This window comes from Clupea harengus, unplaced genomic scaffold (assembly GCF_900700415.2).
Source record: "Clupea harengus unplaced genomic scaffold, Ch_v2.0.2, whole genome shotgun sequence".
NCBI classification, from domain to species: Eukaryota; Metazoa; Chordata; class Actinopteri; order Clupeiformes; family Clupeidae; genus Clupea; species Clupea harengus.
The window spans coordinates 47501-66381 of NW_024879701.1; the positions used below are offsets into that span (position 1 = coordinate 47501).

Genomic DNA, 18881 nt, shown 5'->3' on the forward strand with positions numbered 1-18881 from the left:
CCAATTACCGTGTTTGGTTTTCGAAATATTAATATGCCTGCATACTGTCGTATTAAAGTTTTGGCACCCTCTGAGGCTGCATGATAATTTACTCTGTCTTCACCAAAAAAAGATCACAGTGGTATATTATTCATTTTCTATTTAAACACTGAGTACTGGGTGTTTTCAGACAAAGATATTTACTGTAGCAGTATTTGAAATTAAATCAAATGTGAAAAATAGGCTGTGCAAATATTTAGGCACCCTAATCATTTTCATGATTTGAATACCTGCACTGAAATTAAGTGATTTAGTGTGTTCTTGGTCACATCAATTTGAAAGCTGGACCAAAGTGTTTAATTTCACTCAATTACAATTAGGCTAAATAAAAAGTTAAGTTGTAAGTACAGTCTGGACAGTCTTTTTCTCTCAACGCCTCAATAGGTAGATCTTGCCTGTCACCAAGGCAGAGTTTGTGATCTTTGGCCAAAAAAGTTTGGTGACCACTGCTTTAGATCATACGATACAAATGACATGCCTTTAGATCATACGACACAAATAACACGCCTTTAGATCATACGCCACAAATAACATGCCTTTAGATCATACAACACAAATTTACATTCAGATTTATAGGAAGCAGCACATAAGGTTGTGCCTCTTACTCTTCCCCTCTCCTCTTTCTTAACTCTCTCCTACTCTTTCTCTCACAAACACACATGTACTCTCTCTCTCACACACACACAGACACATATACACACACACACAGGAAATGTCTGAGGATCTTGGATATCTATTGGATGTGCAGTTTAAGGCCAGAAGGGCTGTTATATATCATTCCATAAGGAGACAGTGTGTGTGTGTGTGTGTGTGTGTGTGTGTGTGTGTGTGTGTGTGTGTGTGTGTGTGTGTGTGTGTGTGTGTGTGTGTGTGTGTGTGTGTGTGTGTGTGTGAGAGAGAGAGAGAGACAGTGGGTGTGTGTGAATCTCGAAAGCATTTTTACACATCCTTCAGGAGAATCATTCATCGCTTTGGTGTGGCTTCTTTATGAGGTTTCCTCTTCGCATACACCCACATGCATAGATACACACATGGACACACAGACCTTCTTTCTCTACCCCTCTCTGACACACACAGATGCACAACACAAACACACACACACACACACAATCTCTTTCTCTCTTGCACACAAAAACACATACTACCCTCACTCTCTCACACACTCACACACCCATGTACTCAGACACACTGGATTCCCTCTGGTGAGGAAGTGGTCTTACAGGAAACACAGTGAGACCCCCCCCCCCCCCCCCTTCCAACCCACTGCAGCAGCAGCAGCAGCTGTACATATCACTGCATCGCATTCCTCACCACCCCTCCTCTTCCTCTTCCTCCCCTCTCCTCTCTTCGAAGTCCTCTCCCTCCTCCTCCTCTTCCTCTCCTCTCTTTGATGCCCTCTCCCCCTCCTCTTCCTCTCCTCTTCCTCTCCTCTTCTTTTCTAAAAACACACAAATTCCATCTGACAATGATCACTCTTGGCCTGGCACCAGAAACCTCTCCTCCCCGTAGCCTTGAGCATCTGCACACAACTGCTCTGTGTGTCCACTCGCCAGTCCACTCTGTCTTCAGCAGAACTAGCTTCACTGTTAGCGCTGTGCCGTTAGCGGTCTACTGTGTCTTTCTGTGGGGTGTTTCCAGCGCGTCAAACAGAACTACATGGTTGACTTGTGGGACATGTGTATATCTGTCCTTCCCATGACTGTATGAAATCCAAATGAATTTGAAGATGATACCACACCTAGTTGACTATAAAAACATACCTTAGACTCTCTGGAAGCCTGAGCTCTGTTCTCCTCATGAGGAACAGATGTGTGTGTGTGTGTGTGTGTGTATGTGTTTGGGGGGGGGGGGCAAGGTGATAGAAGCCACAAGGCACACTTTGTCTGTTATTGCACTCTGACTCACTCTCTCACTGACTCACTCTCTCACTATCACTCTCTCACTCCCACTCTCACTGACTCACTCTCTCACTATCACTCTCTCACTCCCACTCTCACTGACTCACTCCCTCACTCTCATTCTCACTCTGATACTGGCTCAATCTCCCACCGGCTTACTCTCTTCACTCCCTCACTCTCTCACTCCTTCACTTTTTCACACCCTCACTAGCACTCTCTCACTCAGTTTTTAAGACTGCATTAGTGTGAAGAGTGTCTCAGCAAACATGTTGAAATGAGATGCATTGCTATCAAATGTCAAAGTTGCAGTCTGACCTCTGACCTCTCATATGTGCGTTTGCAACCCTGACTTAATTCCTGATTTTTTCCCCCTGAAATGTACAGATATCGATGAATGCCAGCCAGGTCGTTGCCATAGAGATGCAATCTGCTACAACACCCAGGGTTCGTTCACCTGCCAGTGTCGTCCGGGTTTCTATGGTGACGGCTTCCAATGCGCACCCGACTCAGGTAGGTCTCCAACTATTCTGTATCTTCTGTGTGTGTGTGTGTGTGTGTGTGTGTGTGTGTGTGTGTATGAGAGAGAGTAACGTGTTTTTGTACAGTAGAAACACATGAGAATAATATGATGCAAAGAGCATACCAGAAAGAGATCAAAGTCAGTGCAGAAGAGTGAATGAGAGAAATGGAAAGAGAGAGAGAGAGAGAGAAAGGGAGATGGGAATGAAAGAAATGGGGGGAACAGCTGTGAGCAGGTTTCGTTTTCTCCCTTGAGAGTAATGTCCACACCACAGAGACGGCCATCAGACTCTGCTAACGCTAATCCATCCATCTGGCTGCAGTAGCCACAGCCTGAGTGCACGGAAACATAGATATTATAGACTGACCAGGATCATAGATATTATAGACTGAAAAGGAACATAGATATTATAGACTGACCAGGATCATACATATCATAAACTGGACAGGAACATAGATATGAAATAATGATACACTGTGACAAAATAATGAATCGCTGTCTTCTGCGGACCAGAGTCCTGCGAAACGAATATGACAGAGTGCAGATCTCTGTTTTATCTTGTATTCTTTCTCTCCCTCCCTTTTTGAGCCAAAGCAGTAAACCTCACAATCACAGAGGAACACACTGTGCTCTCCCTCTAAATGGATGGGGGGAGACAGACAGAGAAAGAGAGAGAGAGAGAGAGTGAGAGGAGGAGATAGGATAGCATGATGATGAACCCCTGAGTAAGAAGAGAAGGATCAGAGAGAATGAGAGAGTGAGAGAGAAAGAGAGAGAGAATGAGAGAGTGAGAGAGAAAGAGAGAGAGTGAGAGAAAGAGAGCGAGAGAGAGAGAGAGAGAGAGAGAGAGAGAATGGATAGTGTAAAGAGAGTGATTGATAAAAGGATTTGTTCTAGTCTTTTGGCTCTCTGCCTCAACTGCCCACCCAGATTCTCTCCCCTGCTCCAACTGAGACATCTTTTAAGATCTCTTAATTCATCCTGGTCAAAGATTACACACTAACCCCACCATCATCCCTTAATTCATCCTGGTCAAAGATTACACACTAACCCCACTGTCAGTCCTTGGGTGGAGTTACAAAACCAATTCGACCTCGCTCTAAACAAAGCCACTTGTCATATGCCTTTACAAATAGTTACAATGTTTGGAGACTTGTATGAGCTCATTGGTCACATGACATGCGATCTATCTTCTGTGGCGATAGCCTCATGGTTAGAAATGAATCTGTAGCAGTCAGAGAAGCGTGTTATCTGGGTGAGTGTGTATTAGGACTTTATGCATTGTATGCTGGTTTGGAGGACGGCAAGCAACCGTGTTCAACTAGAGAAGGTCATCTGTGTGTATTCAGTACACACATACAGAGAGAAGTAACAGGTTTAGGTTTTTATCACAGCTTGGCTTGCCCTGGAATGTGGACCTTTGGCTTTGGTGTTACTAAGGCCACACTGAAACAGCTTGAGGTGGGGGATTCTTCTCATGAAAAGAAAGAAAGAAAGAAAGAAAGAAAGACAGAAATAAAGAGAAAGGAAGAACAAATCAGTAACAGCTGAACTAAATAAATATTTTCAGGAGGATTCATTCAGTTCATCTGTAGTAGAATGCAGTGTGCATAAGATGTCTCCTCTTATTTTAGCTAGACTTAAGAACTCTAGAACTGCCTTTAGAACTCCAGAACGGTGTTTAGAACTCTAGAACATAAACATGTGTTTAGCAGCATGACAAGCTACATCCGCCAAAATAATCATACGGTTCAACCACCACCCCTCTGAAAGTGTTTCAACATAAACATGAACATTATAACAGTCATGAAGGGGGAATAATTGCAGGACTGTTGTATTACACTGCATTAGTTCTCACTAGGTTTACCTAACACAATGGCAACTGAGAGTTTATGTGCTCTTTTATAGTCTGTTCAACACAATTCTGTCACAGTATCCTGTACCCTGCTTTTATTCCCATGTCTGATCCAGTTACTGTAAGTGACAGTATACTACTGCTGAGCAATCACACTTCACATTTTTGGGGTAAATGCATGTCTAGTTGACTCTTGCTGTCTCCTCTCCTCCAATGCTGTTGGTTTTTCTCCCTCTTCCCCACACCCACTCTCTCTCTCCCTCTCTCTCTCTCTCTCCCCCACTCTCTCTCTCTCTCTCTGTCTCTCTCTCGCATGCGCTCCGTCGGAGGGTCTAATTTTAGGGCAGGTGTCCTCTCTGTGGCGGCTGGTTAATTAAAGTGTGGTTCAGCTCCCGTTGCGGTTTTGCCATATTTTATACCCGTTTTACAACCTCAGGGACACAGGGCATCATTTGGGTTCCTGTGTGTTGGACAGCATTCTAGGTTTTCTTTTAGTGAGCTTGTCTCTCTCTTTCTCCCTCTCTCTCTTTCACCCTCTCTCATTTTTTATGCTTGTCTTTTTGTCCTTCCCTTGACCTTTGTCACGTGGTTTAAAATGTATCTTCTTCTTCTTCTTCTTCCTCCTCTTCTTCATCTGGTTCTGTCTTCTTCTATTCCTTACTCCTCTTCTTCTTGTCCGTCTTCTTCTTCTCCTCCTTTCCCCCAGACAGGGTCTGTCTTCATGCCTCCCCCCCCACCCCTCTGTTGTTGTTTTATTTGTTTGTTTTGTGGTCAGACATCCTCAGCCAAAGGGCTCTGTTTTGTCTGCTCTGTGGTCTTACCAGACATACTTCCTACAGCTAGAACCTCTTCCTCTCTCTCTCTCTCTCTCTCTCTCTCTCTCTCCCTCCCTCGCTTTCTTTTCTCCCTCTCCCCCTCGCTCTGTTTTATCTGCTCTGTGGTCTTACCAGACATACTTCCTACAGCTAGAACCTCTTCTTCTCTCTCTCTCTCTCTCTCTCTCCCTCGCTTTCTTTTCTCCCTCTCCCCCTCGCTCTTGTTTTTTCTGCCTTTCTCTTCCTCCCTCTGCCCCTCTCTCTTTCACTCTCTCTCTCTCTCGCTTCATTCCTTCTCTCTTTCTCTCCCTCCACATTCCAGTTGCTCTCTCCTCTCTCTTCTGCTCTTCCCCTCTGCCTCTCTAACGCTCTCTCCATCTCTCTCTCTCTCTAACTCTCTCTCTCTCTCCATCTCTCTCTCTCTCTCTCTCTCTCTCTCTCTCCAGACTCTAAAGTCACTTATATGTTTTCGCCCCCCCCACCCCACAGTCTATCATGAAGGCCTGTGGCTTACAGACAAACTCATCCCATAAGTGCTTAGATGTTTCATGACCGAGCTCAAGAGTCCTTTCCTGTTGATTTCCTGTCTCTTTTTTTTTTTTAACCCACACCAGAACCAAATGCAATACATTGAAACTGCTTACAGCTCTATGAATATCTATGCATAGCAGTAGATAATAACGTATTTGTGTGCGTTATGGTTGCTCTTATGGACATATACCGCACACATGTACTCATTTATCATTGTGGTGAAAGGGCCATGATGAGTAATGCCTCTTGACGTACAAGTTGGCCCACATTGGTTACTTTGATGTGCTCTGACATGTGTTACATTATTATAATTAAATAAATCTTATAACATAAACATCAACCTCCACATGTTAAATATGAGTGGAAACATGCATTCTCAAAATACATGCTTGAAATGTGTACACCCTAAAGCGTATATTTTATGTAGGACCAGCCTGTGCTTTTCTTTGCAACATCTAAACCACATACCACATCATATATACACACACAGTATTCATGTAGTCAGACATGGGTAAACACCCTTAAAGTACAAACATCCTAATATGTATATTTCCCCTTTTTCTCCTCCTCTTAGAGCGTGAGAAGACAGCCTGTGAGAGACACAGAGAGAGGGCCCAGTCGGCCTCGGCCAATACCGGGGGGTACTTTTTCTTCCGCCCGCGCCCCGCCGTGGGGCAGTATGTCCCCACCTGCGACCCGTACGGGTCCTACGACCCCATGCAGTGCCACGGCAGCCTGGGCCAATGCTGGTGTGTGGATCGCGAGGGGCAGGAGATCACCGGAACCAGGACTGGACCTGGCAGCACGCCCAGCTGTGAGTGCTGACATAGACACACACACACACACACACACACACACAGACACAGACACAGACACAGACACAGACACAGACACACACACACACACACACACACACACACACACACACACAAAGACACACAGACACACACAGAGACACACACACACACACACACACACACAGACAGACACAGACACACACACACACACACACACACACACGCTGTGAGACAATGTCTGGTGTTAATGTTGAATGGAACATAGTGTAAAATATGTTAAAACATAATACACACACACACAGTCACACAGACGCACAGACACACACACACACACACACACACACACACACACACACACGCCTAGACACACATATAGACACAGTCACTCAGAAGTGGGCTTTGTGTTTCTGACAACACAAAATGCAAACTCAAGGATCTTCGTAGTAGCTGCGTTGGCATTCCTACATTGTTTCTGTAGCCAAACCAAGTGTAATTACAAGCATTTACATGTAGTCACTCGTCCTCACTCCCTAACCACCACTCTCCTCTCTTTTCTTCTCTCTTCATCACCAATGACATTCACATTTATTAATGCATTTAGCAGACGCTGTTTTCAATAGCGACTTACAGTACAGCGCAGTACAGATAGAAATGTTTCATATATATCAAACCCATGACCTTGGTGTTGCTCCACCACTTGCTCCACTAGTTGAGCCTCAGGAACTCTGACCTTTGACCCCACATGACCCCTCTCCCCCTCTGTCCCGCAGGTATTGACCAGGGCGTGGCCCCGACCCCGGTCGGCCCCACCCCTCGCCCGGACGTGAGCCCCCTGGCCCCGGGTGCCAGCCTGCTGTTTGCCCAGAGTGGCAAGATCGAGCACGTGCCCCTCAGCGGAGAGAGAATGCTCAAGGAGGAGGCCAAGACCCTGCTGCACGTCCCCGTGAGTCACACTCACACACACACACACTAATATACACACATGTACACACACACACACACACACACACACACACATCAGCCTCAGCGGAGAGAGCATGCTCAAGGAGGAGGCCAAGACCCTGCTGCACGTCCCCGTGAGTCACACTCACACACACACACACTAATATACACACATGTACATACACACACACACACACATCAGCCTCAGCGGGGAGAGCATGCTCAAGGAGGAGGCTGCACGTCCCCGTGAGTCACACTCACACACACACACACTAATATACACACATGTACACACACACACACACACACACACACACACACACACATCAGCCTCAGCGGAGAGAGCATGCTCAAGGAGGAGGCCAAGACCCTGCTGCACGTCCCCGTGAGTCACACTCTCACACACACACACACTAATATACACACATGTACATACACACACACACACACATCAGCCTCAGCGGGGAGAGCATGCTCAAGGAGGAGGCTGCACGTCCCTGTGAGTCACACTCACATACACACACACTAATATACACACATGTACACACACACACTAATATACACACGTGTACACACGCACATACATCACACACTAATATATACACATACACACATACTAATATATACACATTTACACACACACACATACACGTGTACACTCACATACACACACACACACACACTAATATATACACATGTACACACATACACACACACACACACACACATCACCACATACACACACACTTATACATACACATGTACACTCATAAACACGCACACACTAATATATACACATGTACATACAAACACACAAATATACACGTATACTGAATAGAGAATAACAGAGACATACACAGCTGGGTTTACAGTCAGTATTTAGGCTACCGGTGTTAGCCTAGTCATTTTTTTTACTTTTTTTTTACTTTTACTTGGCTGGTAATAATGCTCATTCAAAAACATACGTATGACATCCTGGTAACAGTCAACATGATTGATTCAAGGATGTTGTCATTTGTTTGTCAACCTAGGTGTACATTACATAGGCTAACCACCATTGTATTTGTGTTAATTACATAGATTATTAATATTTGCCGGTACGTTTCGAAAATACATTCTCTCCAGACACCGGTCTGACAAGAAACCCTGATACACAGACATGTGCATACACACACACACACACACACACACACACACACACTGTACTAAGTTCTTCAGTAAGTTTATCTAGTTTTTCTAAGTAAATTTTTCTAGTTGAGGTGTGTCCTGCCTACACGACTCCTTTTATCTTTCCTGTACCCTCATCTCTCCCATCTCCTTCTCCCCCCCCCCCCCCCCCCCCACCTCTCCATTCTTCTGCACCTCTACCTGAACATCCCCTCCACTCCTCCCCTCTCTCTGTCTCTCTCCCTGGACACAGTTGAATGGCAGCCTTGTGCGTCCCCTCCCTTCCTGTGTGCCCCTGGCTTTGTGTCCTCCGCTCAGGCTCGTCCTCGTCCCTCCGTCTCTGATTTCAACTCTTGAGTGGCTGGACAAACAGCTAGCCTGGCGGAAGCGCTTTCTAAATAGACCACCGGCGTGTCAGTTTCTCTTCCTCTTCTCTTCCTCTGCCTTTGCTTCATTCACCCGCTTCCCCTCACTTTCTTTCTCGTGTTACACACTCGCCAGACCCACGGCACCATGGACGGAGTGAATGGAACAGAATGGGGGGCGGGGGGGGGGGTTCCTCTCTTCGCTCGTTTGTCCCATCCCCCCTTTCTCTGAAGTTCTTTCTTTATGTGGCCTCTCTGATAGATATGGATGGATGGATGGATGGATATAGAAAGAGAGGCAGACAGAAAGAGAGATAGAGAGGAGAGAGGAAGGAAGGAAGGAGGACAGACAGAGGGTGAGAGATCAGTATCGAGGAACAGGCCCAGACAGAGAGATCATGGGAAGAGGGAAGAGTGAAAGATTGGAGGAGATTTCAGAGAAAGAGAGTCAAATAGAGTGAAGAGAGAGAGAGGGAGAGAGAAAGGGAGAGGAAGAGAGAAAGGGAGAGGGAGAGAGAAAGAGGGAGAGAGAGTGAGAGAGAAAGGGGGAGTGAGATAGAGAGTGAGAGAGAAAGAGTGACAGAGAAAGAGAGAGAGAGAGAGAGAGAGAAAGAGAGAGTGAGAGAGAGAGAGTGCGCTAATTCTGATGCCCCGAGTTCCTCACCCTCTGCGGTGGCACGTCATGCATTCCTGACGGACAGGCCACCCTTTATGCCCTTACCGCCCCTCTGTATCTACCCCCACACCCCCCTCCTCCAGGGCCCCTCGGCCCTTTCTCCTGCTCTGTTGTGGTGGGCTCCAGAGCTCCAGAGCCAAGGGCCCTCCGGCCTCTCCCCTGTCCCTCCCCTGTAGCCCCGGGCCTGGAACAAAGGGCAGCGCTGTTCAGTGTGGGGACAAGATGGGGATTTCTGGGTGGCGCAGCGAGAATGGTGATGAACTTTGACGAGTTTTGAAAGCGTGTGTGTGTGTGTGTGTGTGTGTGTGTGTGTGTGTGTGTGTGTGTGTGTGTGTGTGTGTGTGTGTGTGTCTGTCTGTGTTTATCTGTCTTCTGTCCATCTGAAGAGGAGAATGTGGATGATCTTACCCGATTGGATGGGCGTCAAGTATTCAACACAACAGCAGATCAATTAAGTTAACATATGAAGGCGCCGCACAAAGTCTGTGGTCTACCATTGAGGTTAAAACATAAAGGATCAGTTCCATATAAATGACTTGTTATACTATGCTAGCTATGTATGCCCAGTTAACACCGGTCGCTCCTTTCTTCTCCTTGCAGAGAATGTGGGTCGTCTCTGTGCTAACTCACTTTGTTTGCTTTGTTGCTTGTAAGGTGAGCTAGAGACATCGGTTGTAGCTGTTTGTGCTAAATAAACTCGTTGACATTCAGGTAGCGGCGCGTACTTAGCTGACAAGGAACCTTAGGCAGGCTCTCGCGTCACTTCCGTAAGAGGAGAGTTCGGTGCCGGAGTCAGGACTGTGCGCGCGTAGAGAGCGTTTAAGTGAAGGTGGTCGGGAGCGGTAAGAAAATAAGAGAAAGGACAACAGGGGAGCTGGGTTTTCTTGGCCAGGTCAGGGGTGTAGTTACAGTTACAGGAAGTGAATGGAGGAGAGGAGAGGTGCGACTGCTTACGTCATGGCTCACGTTTCACAGGAAAAGTTCTGTTTAAATCACAAAATGAATGAATTCATCTGTGGAGTTCCTACAGATGTGAAATCGTTCCATTTTTCATTAGGTCTCCCTTTCATCAACGCAACTATCAGTCAAGTACAGCATACACTGGAGTCCAATTAGTTATTCTTATAATATTAATCATATTTCTGAAAACTCCACGAAGAAAATTGAATTATCTGTGATTTACACCCCTGTATATTCCCTGGCTCTGTGCTGTCTGTGTTTCTGATTTACTCAAGACCTCATGGTGGTAATTGGTCTGTGGGTAGAGCCTAACCACGTCACACTGACCCCAAATCAGTTAATTTATAGGGCTCTGAGACCACCAGAGAGGGAGCGAAAACATGCAAATATACACAATATACAATATCAGTAATGTCAATGTGGATTGAAGTGGAAACCTAATCATTCTAACTGTTGTGATGCTGTTTTCGAGGTTTAGGTGGTAATTGCTGCCATTTAAAAGCACTGTTGTGTCACAACTGTTTTAAGAGAAAGAGAGGGAGTGCTTGAAATTATATTCTCTCTCTGATTTCATCAATAAACGTTGTGCAACACTTTTTGGAAACTGAAGCTCTTAATAGGAACTTCTTCCTCCATTTTGTGATTCTGTCTTTCAGACTATCTCTCTGTCAGCAAACACAGTTCTGCCTTTTCCCTAATATTGTACTTTTCACTGATATTTTGTGACGTTGTTTTTCAGGATAAGGTGGTGATAGGGCGATTGTTCTAGGCCTATGACTGCACGGATGGAGGTGTCTTGTTTTCTAACTTTGCCCTCCATTTTGAAATGTTGTTTTCCAGGATAAGGTGGTGATTGCCCTGGCTTATGACTGTGTGGACAAGATGGTGTACTGGTCAGACATCACCCAACCGGCCATCAGCAGAGTCGCTCTACGAGGAGGAGAGCCCACCACCCTCATTAAGGCTGGTGAGTTATCACTGACCTGAGATCACTAACACACACACACACACACACATACAAACACACACACATACACACACACACACACACACACACAATTAATACGCAGCAAACACAATTCAAAGCTGTGTTTGGTGAATTGACTCTGCAAAGTTCAGTATGGTTCAGCATTTAATGGAGTTTAAATGACGCCCCTCTCTTTCGCCCCCTACTTCCTCTCTCTCTCTTTCTGACCTGGGTGACTCCTCTCCTCTCCCCTCCGTCCCTCCAGTCCTGAGAAGTTTCCAAAAAACTGCCATAGATGATGTCCCCTGTATCTTTCTTAACTTGCCTCTCCTTGTTGCCCCAGACCTCTAACCTAAGTGCCTCTCCTCTCTTGTTGCCCCAGACCTGGGCAGCCCAGAGGGCATTGCCATAGACCACCTCTCTCGCCTCATGTTCTGGACGGACTCCATGATGGACCGCATCGAGGTGTCCAAGCTGGACGGCAGCCACCGCCGCGTGCTCTTTGACGATGACCTCATCAACCCTCGTCCTATCGTTGCTGATCCCATCAACGGGTACAATACTCATATATATATATATGCTATAACGCATTAATAAATGATATATTACTGTGTTATAACATAATTTGGTAGTAACTCTATGCAGTACTGGCAAAAAGCTGAATGCCATCATTTTTAGTACTATGTGTAAAATTGTGCTGTAAAATGCAAATTATACTCTAAAATGTATACTTTTGTAATAACCATTGAAATGTTTGTAGATAATGGTTTACGGTCTTTGTAGTGTTGTATAATGTGTATTTATTTCCACACGGAGGACAGCAAGCAGCCCACTGATTTATCTCACCTTCTTGTAATCCTGTCTAGGCGCCTCTACTGGTCAGACTGGAACAGGGACGGCCCCAAGCTGGAGATGGCCAACATGGACGGCACAGACAGGAGCGTCCTGGTGTCCGAGGACCTGGGCCTCCCCAACGGGTTGACCTTTGACCCCCAGACCAGGCAGCTGTGCTGGGCTGATGCCGGTAAGGATCTGCTACTAACACCTTCGTTGTTTGGTTTGGGTAACTTTATTATTTAAAGTATGCAACAATTTGCCACTTTTTGAAGGCAGCTAGTACTAATATCATCTTCAAATACATTTTCATAGTGTATAGTTATTTGAAGGACTGATAAACACACCTGTCTTTCCAACTAACTGGTTAGGCTATGCAGTTCTGTGGTCCAGTCCACCCTTTCTCAGCACATCGTCAACTACAGTATATGGCTAAAAGCCTTTTATCAGTGCCAGCTGTGCTGCTGTTGGTGTTTGTAAGGGTTTTACAGGCCTTTTTTGTAGTTAGATTGCTAGTTTTTGACCAAAACTCCTTACTGCTGCTTTAACATAGATGTTATAATATTGAATGTGTAGTCAAATCCTCCCAAATTCATGCTAAAATAAGTGTGGAAATCACCTTTGTTTATCTCTCTCTTTTTCCTTCTCTTTCAGGCACTCGTAAAGTGGAATGCATTGACCCCTATACCCGTCAGAGGAGAAGGATTGTTGAAGGCATCCAGTACCCATTCGCTGTAGTGCACTATGGAAACAACCTCTTCTACACCGACTGGAGGAGGTAGGAAAACTACAACTCCCATAAGACTCTTTTTTTTCAGGCCAATCACCATCGGTTCCTCTTGATTTTGAAATTCGAATTACATTCAAAGTGATGCAGAATGGATGCATGTTTGTATCTTCTCACACATCAGAAATTGATTGATTGAAATTGACTTATCGTCGCTAAGTGTTTCACAAATTGTTTAATGGTTGTCACGGTTAGTATACGTTATCGGTTAACCCTGCAGGAATTTTATTTGACCCCAACGGAATGCAGTCCATACATTATATTTGACCTTTGCCTAATATTTACCTAGTTCTGGAGTGCTTTAAACAACCCAGTCAATACCTGCCGAATGGTTTATGACCTGTTTAACACTCAAGGTTGTTTGCATGTGACTGTTTATGTCGAGTAGTCGGACACTGGTATGTGCTCTGTGAGTGGAATGTGGAACTTTATGTTAATCGTGCCAGACATTACACACGCTAACTCTAGCAATGCATTCCGTCACGTAACAGTTATTCAGAATCATTTGTGTGTTCAGTGGAGCGTCTATAGTTCTATGTTGTGTTGGCGGTTTCCAGGGAAGCCGTGGTTGCCGTGGACCGGCGGGCCGAGAAGGAGGTGGACGCCTTCCTGCCGCTGAGGCGCTCTCGGACCTACGGCATCACCGCCACTCACCCGCAGTGCCTACCAGGTGAGACACACACTCTCTGTCCAACACCCTCAGTGCCTACCAGGTGAGACACACACACTCTGTCCAACACCCGCAGTGCCTACCAGGTGAGACACACACTCTGTCCAACACCCTCAGCACCTACCAGGTGAGACACACACTCTGTCCAACACCCTCAGAAGCCACCCAGGTGAAACACACACACACTCAGTCCAACACCCGCAGCACCTAGCAGGTGAGACACACACTCAGTCCAACACCCGCAGTGCCTACCAGATGAGACACACACAGCCCTATGTATTCTTTTTTTCTGTGCATACAGTTAGTCTCAGTTGTGGACTTGTGTTACACTTGCACTGAGGATCAGTGACCACTCAATTATTATCAGCTTAGTGGCAGATCTCACGCCAGAAGCAAACCCTTAATTATAGTGTAACTAATGCAAGCAGCCTTGTGGCTTACAGACTTGCTTTTGGCCGCATTAAATTACTCTATTTAATGAAAACTACATTACAAAACGGACTTGCTGTAATGTTTCAAACCATTTTGAAAGTGAACAATTTAATTTAAAAAACTTAAAAAAGACAACAATTTAATTTAGAACTAAAAAAGGCAGTTTCATCTCACTGTCAGTGGCTGTGACTGTGCTACGCAAGTGTCATATGTCTCCCAAGGACATTTCAAGGTTCAACCTAAATTAATTCTTAACACAAACTTGTTCAGGAGCTCTATGCAGCTTTTTCTACTTGCAAGTTCTATGCCGGCTCCTTTTTTCATCGCCATTTCCACAGTCCCGGTGGATTAGTGCTATTGTATGTATATATGACGAACAGTCAACTTTGAACCACGTTGTGAATTAAAACTTGGACGAGTACTGTATGCCGCTCTCAGCTTCTCTGTAAGCTCTATACGCTCGTCTCTGCCTACGCATCGCTCACCAGATGGCTCCGCGTGTGTAACTTCCCACTGGGGAGCGACTGAGGCCCGGTCTGGTCCTGGCCATACGGCGATAACGTGCCTGTGTGGACCCACGGCTGGCTGGCTGTACGTACATACAGTACAACAGGGGCCTAGGGAATGTACACAGCACAGCTGACTTCCCTGCTGTCTGTGCTCGTCTCTGGTGCCGTTCTCACTGGTCTGGATGCAATTAGTCAGGCCTGATGGAATGCCTCACCCCACACATTCCCACACTCCCACACGCTCACAGACACATCTGCACTCTGGGCTGGATTGATCGTGTCTGGCCCTTCTCCCCCCCACACTGGTGAGTGAGATGGATTGCCTTGGGTGACTGATCCAGATTGGTTGGTTTATGCGTAGTAATGATTGCAATGACATCCAATTGTACCAATGTTGCGTATTACAATAGGAATGGAAAAATTCAGCGTAGGAGCATAACAGCTAAATACTGTACCTGACGCAAACAGATAAACTAGCAGGCACGCTCATGGTCACACAAACTCTCATCAATGGTCTTCTTTAAAGCAGCAGGCTGAAACTAGCTACAAAGCTACAAAAGCCTTGCAAACATCAACAACACCAACTTCTGTCCTTCACATGACCATATCAAAATGAATTTGAAGATTATGCCAAAACAAGCTGCCTATTAAAATATTTCTGTTACTTTAACGGCTGAGCACTGTGTGCTGTAGTTCCTTTATCAGTAGCTATGACTACACCTGACCCCTGACCTTTAATGTAGGGATTCTCAGTCCTGTTCCTGGAACTCCCCTGTTCGGTTCTGTCTGTGTGTATTCTGCCTTCCCTCACACTGCATACGTACATACATCAGTGGCAGCCTTGCTTAGCTTAACACATCTTATTTAATTAACCAGGACCATTTTAAGGACACTGACTTAAATCAGGTGAGCTTGGAGAAGGAGTAGATAGAAGACTTTTAGTGCAGAGGTAAACCATGAACTGGATACAGAGGCCTTCCTCCTCCCTATCCTTCCCTCTTATCCATGTGTGTAGCAGCTGGAATGTGCCAGGTCTGTGTATCTCCAAGTGCTTTATCATCAGCGGTTATTGCAAGAGGAGAGTCTCCCCAAGGATTGTTTGGCTGTCAGCTATGTAGCAATTTGAAGCTATGAAGAAACCATTTGTGATGGCTCTTGACCATGTGAAATGGTTCTGTCTAGAACCTGTTGGTTCTTGATCATGTGAAATTTTTCTGTCTAGATCCTTATGGTTGTTGTTATATATGCTAAAGGTAATACCAGTATGTGTTTGTGTGGTGGGTTATTGACAGGGCCCATGATTGGTTTAGGCATTTGTCTCCACCAATCATAGCTCTCATTGTTATGAGGTCCCTCTCATGCTACAAGCTAACGCTAAACACTCCGCTGCTTCCCCCTCAGGTGCTAACTACTGTTCAGGTAACAACGGCGGCTGCTCGCACCTGTGTCTGCCGCGGCCAGGCGGCCTCACCTGCCGCTGCCCCGACGCCAGGGACGGCACCTGCGTGGAGAGGGAGCAGCTGTGAGGATGAGATGGTGTTGCCATGACAACTACGAGTCCACCCCGAAAAAACAGAGAGCAAGGGGGGAAATAGTAGTGAGGGGGAGGGAGGGGGGTGACAGGTGTGCTTCATGATGACTCAGCATAAGGGGGGAAATGGAGGAATTCAGTGGAAGAGAGCGAAAGAGAGAGAAGAGAATGAGATGGAGTGAGAGAGAGAGAGAGAGAAGAGAATGAGATGGAGTGAAAGAGAGAGAGAAAGAGAGGTACAATTGAGTCACAGTGCACTGTAGTTACCCAGAATTCCACTGAAAGCCAGTAATGGACTGCAGTGCCACTATCATCAGGGAGGGGAGAGGAGAGGGGGATTATGGGTAATCACGTGTGGGTGGGCCATGGGAGGGTTGAGAGATTTTTACCTTATTATTTGTTTGTTTGTTTGTTTTTTTTAACCAAAGAAATATTGTGCAACTATTTTCCAATCCAATGTGTCTTATGTAAAATCACACAGTAATTGTTTTGTTTTTTTCTATCATTGTAAATAAATGCCTAAGAATATATAGACAATATTATCTTTTTAAAAAAGTATACTGGGTCGCCGTGGTGTTCTGGCATAGATCTTCACGTTAGGTTTCTCACGATGCTTAATGGTTTACATAACAGAATCCTCAGAGACAGGGTCGGGGGTCTTCCTGGGGCCCCAGTGCAAACCTCGGTACATCTGGTGAACACCTCGACCGGGGGCGTCTTTGGCCCATGTTAATCATGACCTCATCCCCACCACACACACACACACACACACACACTCACACTCATGCACACTCATGCACACACATGCGAGGCATGGAGCCAAGTGTTCATATGTAATTTTAGTTTGACATGGACGTGCTCTGTGTGCAGCTGGGAAGAGAAGAGAGAGAGAAAGAGAGAGAAAGAGAAAGAATGGAGAGTGACAGAGAGAGGAGAGGACAGAAGAGAAGAGAGAGACAAAGAAAGGGGAAGAAGGCAGAATACATAAGAGTGAAATTAAAGCAAAGAGTGACATGGGGAGGTAAACATTATGTACAGCTGTCTCATTAAAAACACGTGTTTTGTAAGAAATCGTCGACTCCTTTTTTTTGTTGTCTCAAAGTGTTTTAAATGTGTAACCTTAAGGTGATGAATACCAAGCAGTCCAAGATGACACAGCTTCCCACAAGCTGAAGTTGTGACCAGTCCTGCACGGCCCACTGTTATTGCAGTTGTTAAACGTAACCTTTCTAATTAAGGTTCTACTTTGCAGTCTGATAATACAATTGGTAGCTTATATTGGCTGACTGGGTCTACTGGTAAACTCTGTGGGCCTGTTATGATTACTGCCACATGGCCTTATTGGAATTTGACGAAACATTCTAACGTTTTCTGAAAGGTTCGCCTGCTCTGATTACATCTAGGCCTGTCTGCACATGCTCCCTGAGAATCCATGAGAGTTCGAATCGAATTCGCCTACATACATCACAAGCAAGAACACATGGCTCCATAGAGATTTGTACAACACATGGGTCTGCCTCAAGAACTACCCTTGAAAAGCATCACGTGGTTTCACATCAGTTTATTCTGTGGTTCAGTCATAACAGTTTACTCAAGGTCCCATTGGATTGAGTGCATAGCCTTCACACATTTCAGCCATACAGCAACCCCCTACGTTAGCTTTACTTTGCGTATGGATAGTATTTTGTACGAACCCCGCAGTGGTCACACTTTGTCCTGTCCTGGTCTTTGTTACTAGAAAGGCTGCATATGTTAGGCCCTATATATGTTCGGCACAGTCTGAAACTCCAGCCGAGGCAGCTGCGCTGTGGTGTTTGTAAAAGCCCCTCCTCTCTCACACAGCTGCTCGTCCTGTGTTTGCTGCGACTTCATCTCAACAATAAATAACGTTTGCGTTGCTGTGCGCTTATGCAATACAAACCAGGCTACGGCATGGGAGTGCAGGTGCGAGTATCACAAACACGATGTCCTCAGAAAGACAAGAACAAATATTTTCTGTTTGAGAATGGATTGCCGTGAGTTACAGTACCCTATAGAGTAGCCCATACAGATATGGAGGTTTTGAAAATAATTGAGAGATGACGTGTGTATAGACCTAACAACCTCGACTACGATTAGAAATTAGTCCTGTGCCGCAGTATACAGGCTACCATTATACTCCCTTAAAAAATCTGGTCCTGTCTGGAAGTTAGAAAAGTATGTATAGCGTGAGAATATCCACAGATCAGCAACATGCTGTAAACATGCTGAAATCGTCTGTAGGGTTAACCAACGCGATGATGTTCAACCTCGTTAATTAGTGTTTTACAGACTTGATGTGAGGTAGGCCTACACATTCTGCACTCTCCTCTGGGAATGCTGCCAGTCGCCCCAGACCAAAACGGGTGTTATCCATACATCAAAGCGCTGTGTTGCTGGAGGAACTCGCCAGATGTCTCTGGTGGCCTTTTACTCTCCGTGTTGAAATGGCAACTGGGCCTCAGGCGGGCCACTTGGATTATAACTTCATTATATTTTCTAACCAAACCGTCATCTGAGATTTTGCACTTGCTACAGAATTTAAAAAAATAAGTTAAGGAGAGAAAA

General features: G+C 45.5%; 1 protein-coding gene across 1 annotated transcript in view; it reads left to right on the plus strand.

Moving 5' to 3' along the window:
- The window catches only part of LOC122129922 (nidogen-1-like), a 39899-nt gene extending 23379 nt beyond the window's left edge, over positions 1-16520 (plus strand). The window contains exons 12-20 of the mRNA XM_042704650.1: positions 2322-2447; positions 6233-6472; positions 7226-7398; positions 11406-11532; positions 11915-12086; positions 12399-12556; positions 13021-13144; positions 13711-13823; positions 16166-16520. Of these exons, the coding sequence (XP_042560584.1) occupies positions 2322-2447; positions 6233-6472; positions 7226-7398; positions 11406-11532; positions 11915-12086; positions 12399-12556; positions 13021-13144; positions 13711-13823; positions 16166-16290 (1358 nt within the window). The 3' untranslated portion in view covers positions 16291-16520. The remainder of the gene's footprint in view (positions 1-2321; positions 2448-6232; positions 6473-7225; positions 7399-11405; positions 11533-11914; positions 12087-12398; positions 12557-13020; positions 13145-13710; positions 13824-16165) is intronic.
- Positions 16521-18881: the final 2361 nt, after the last annotated feature.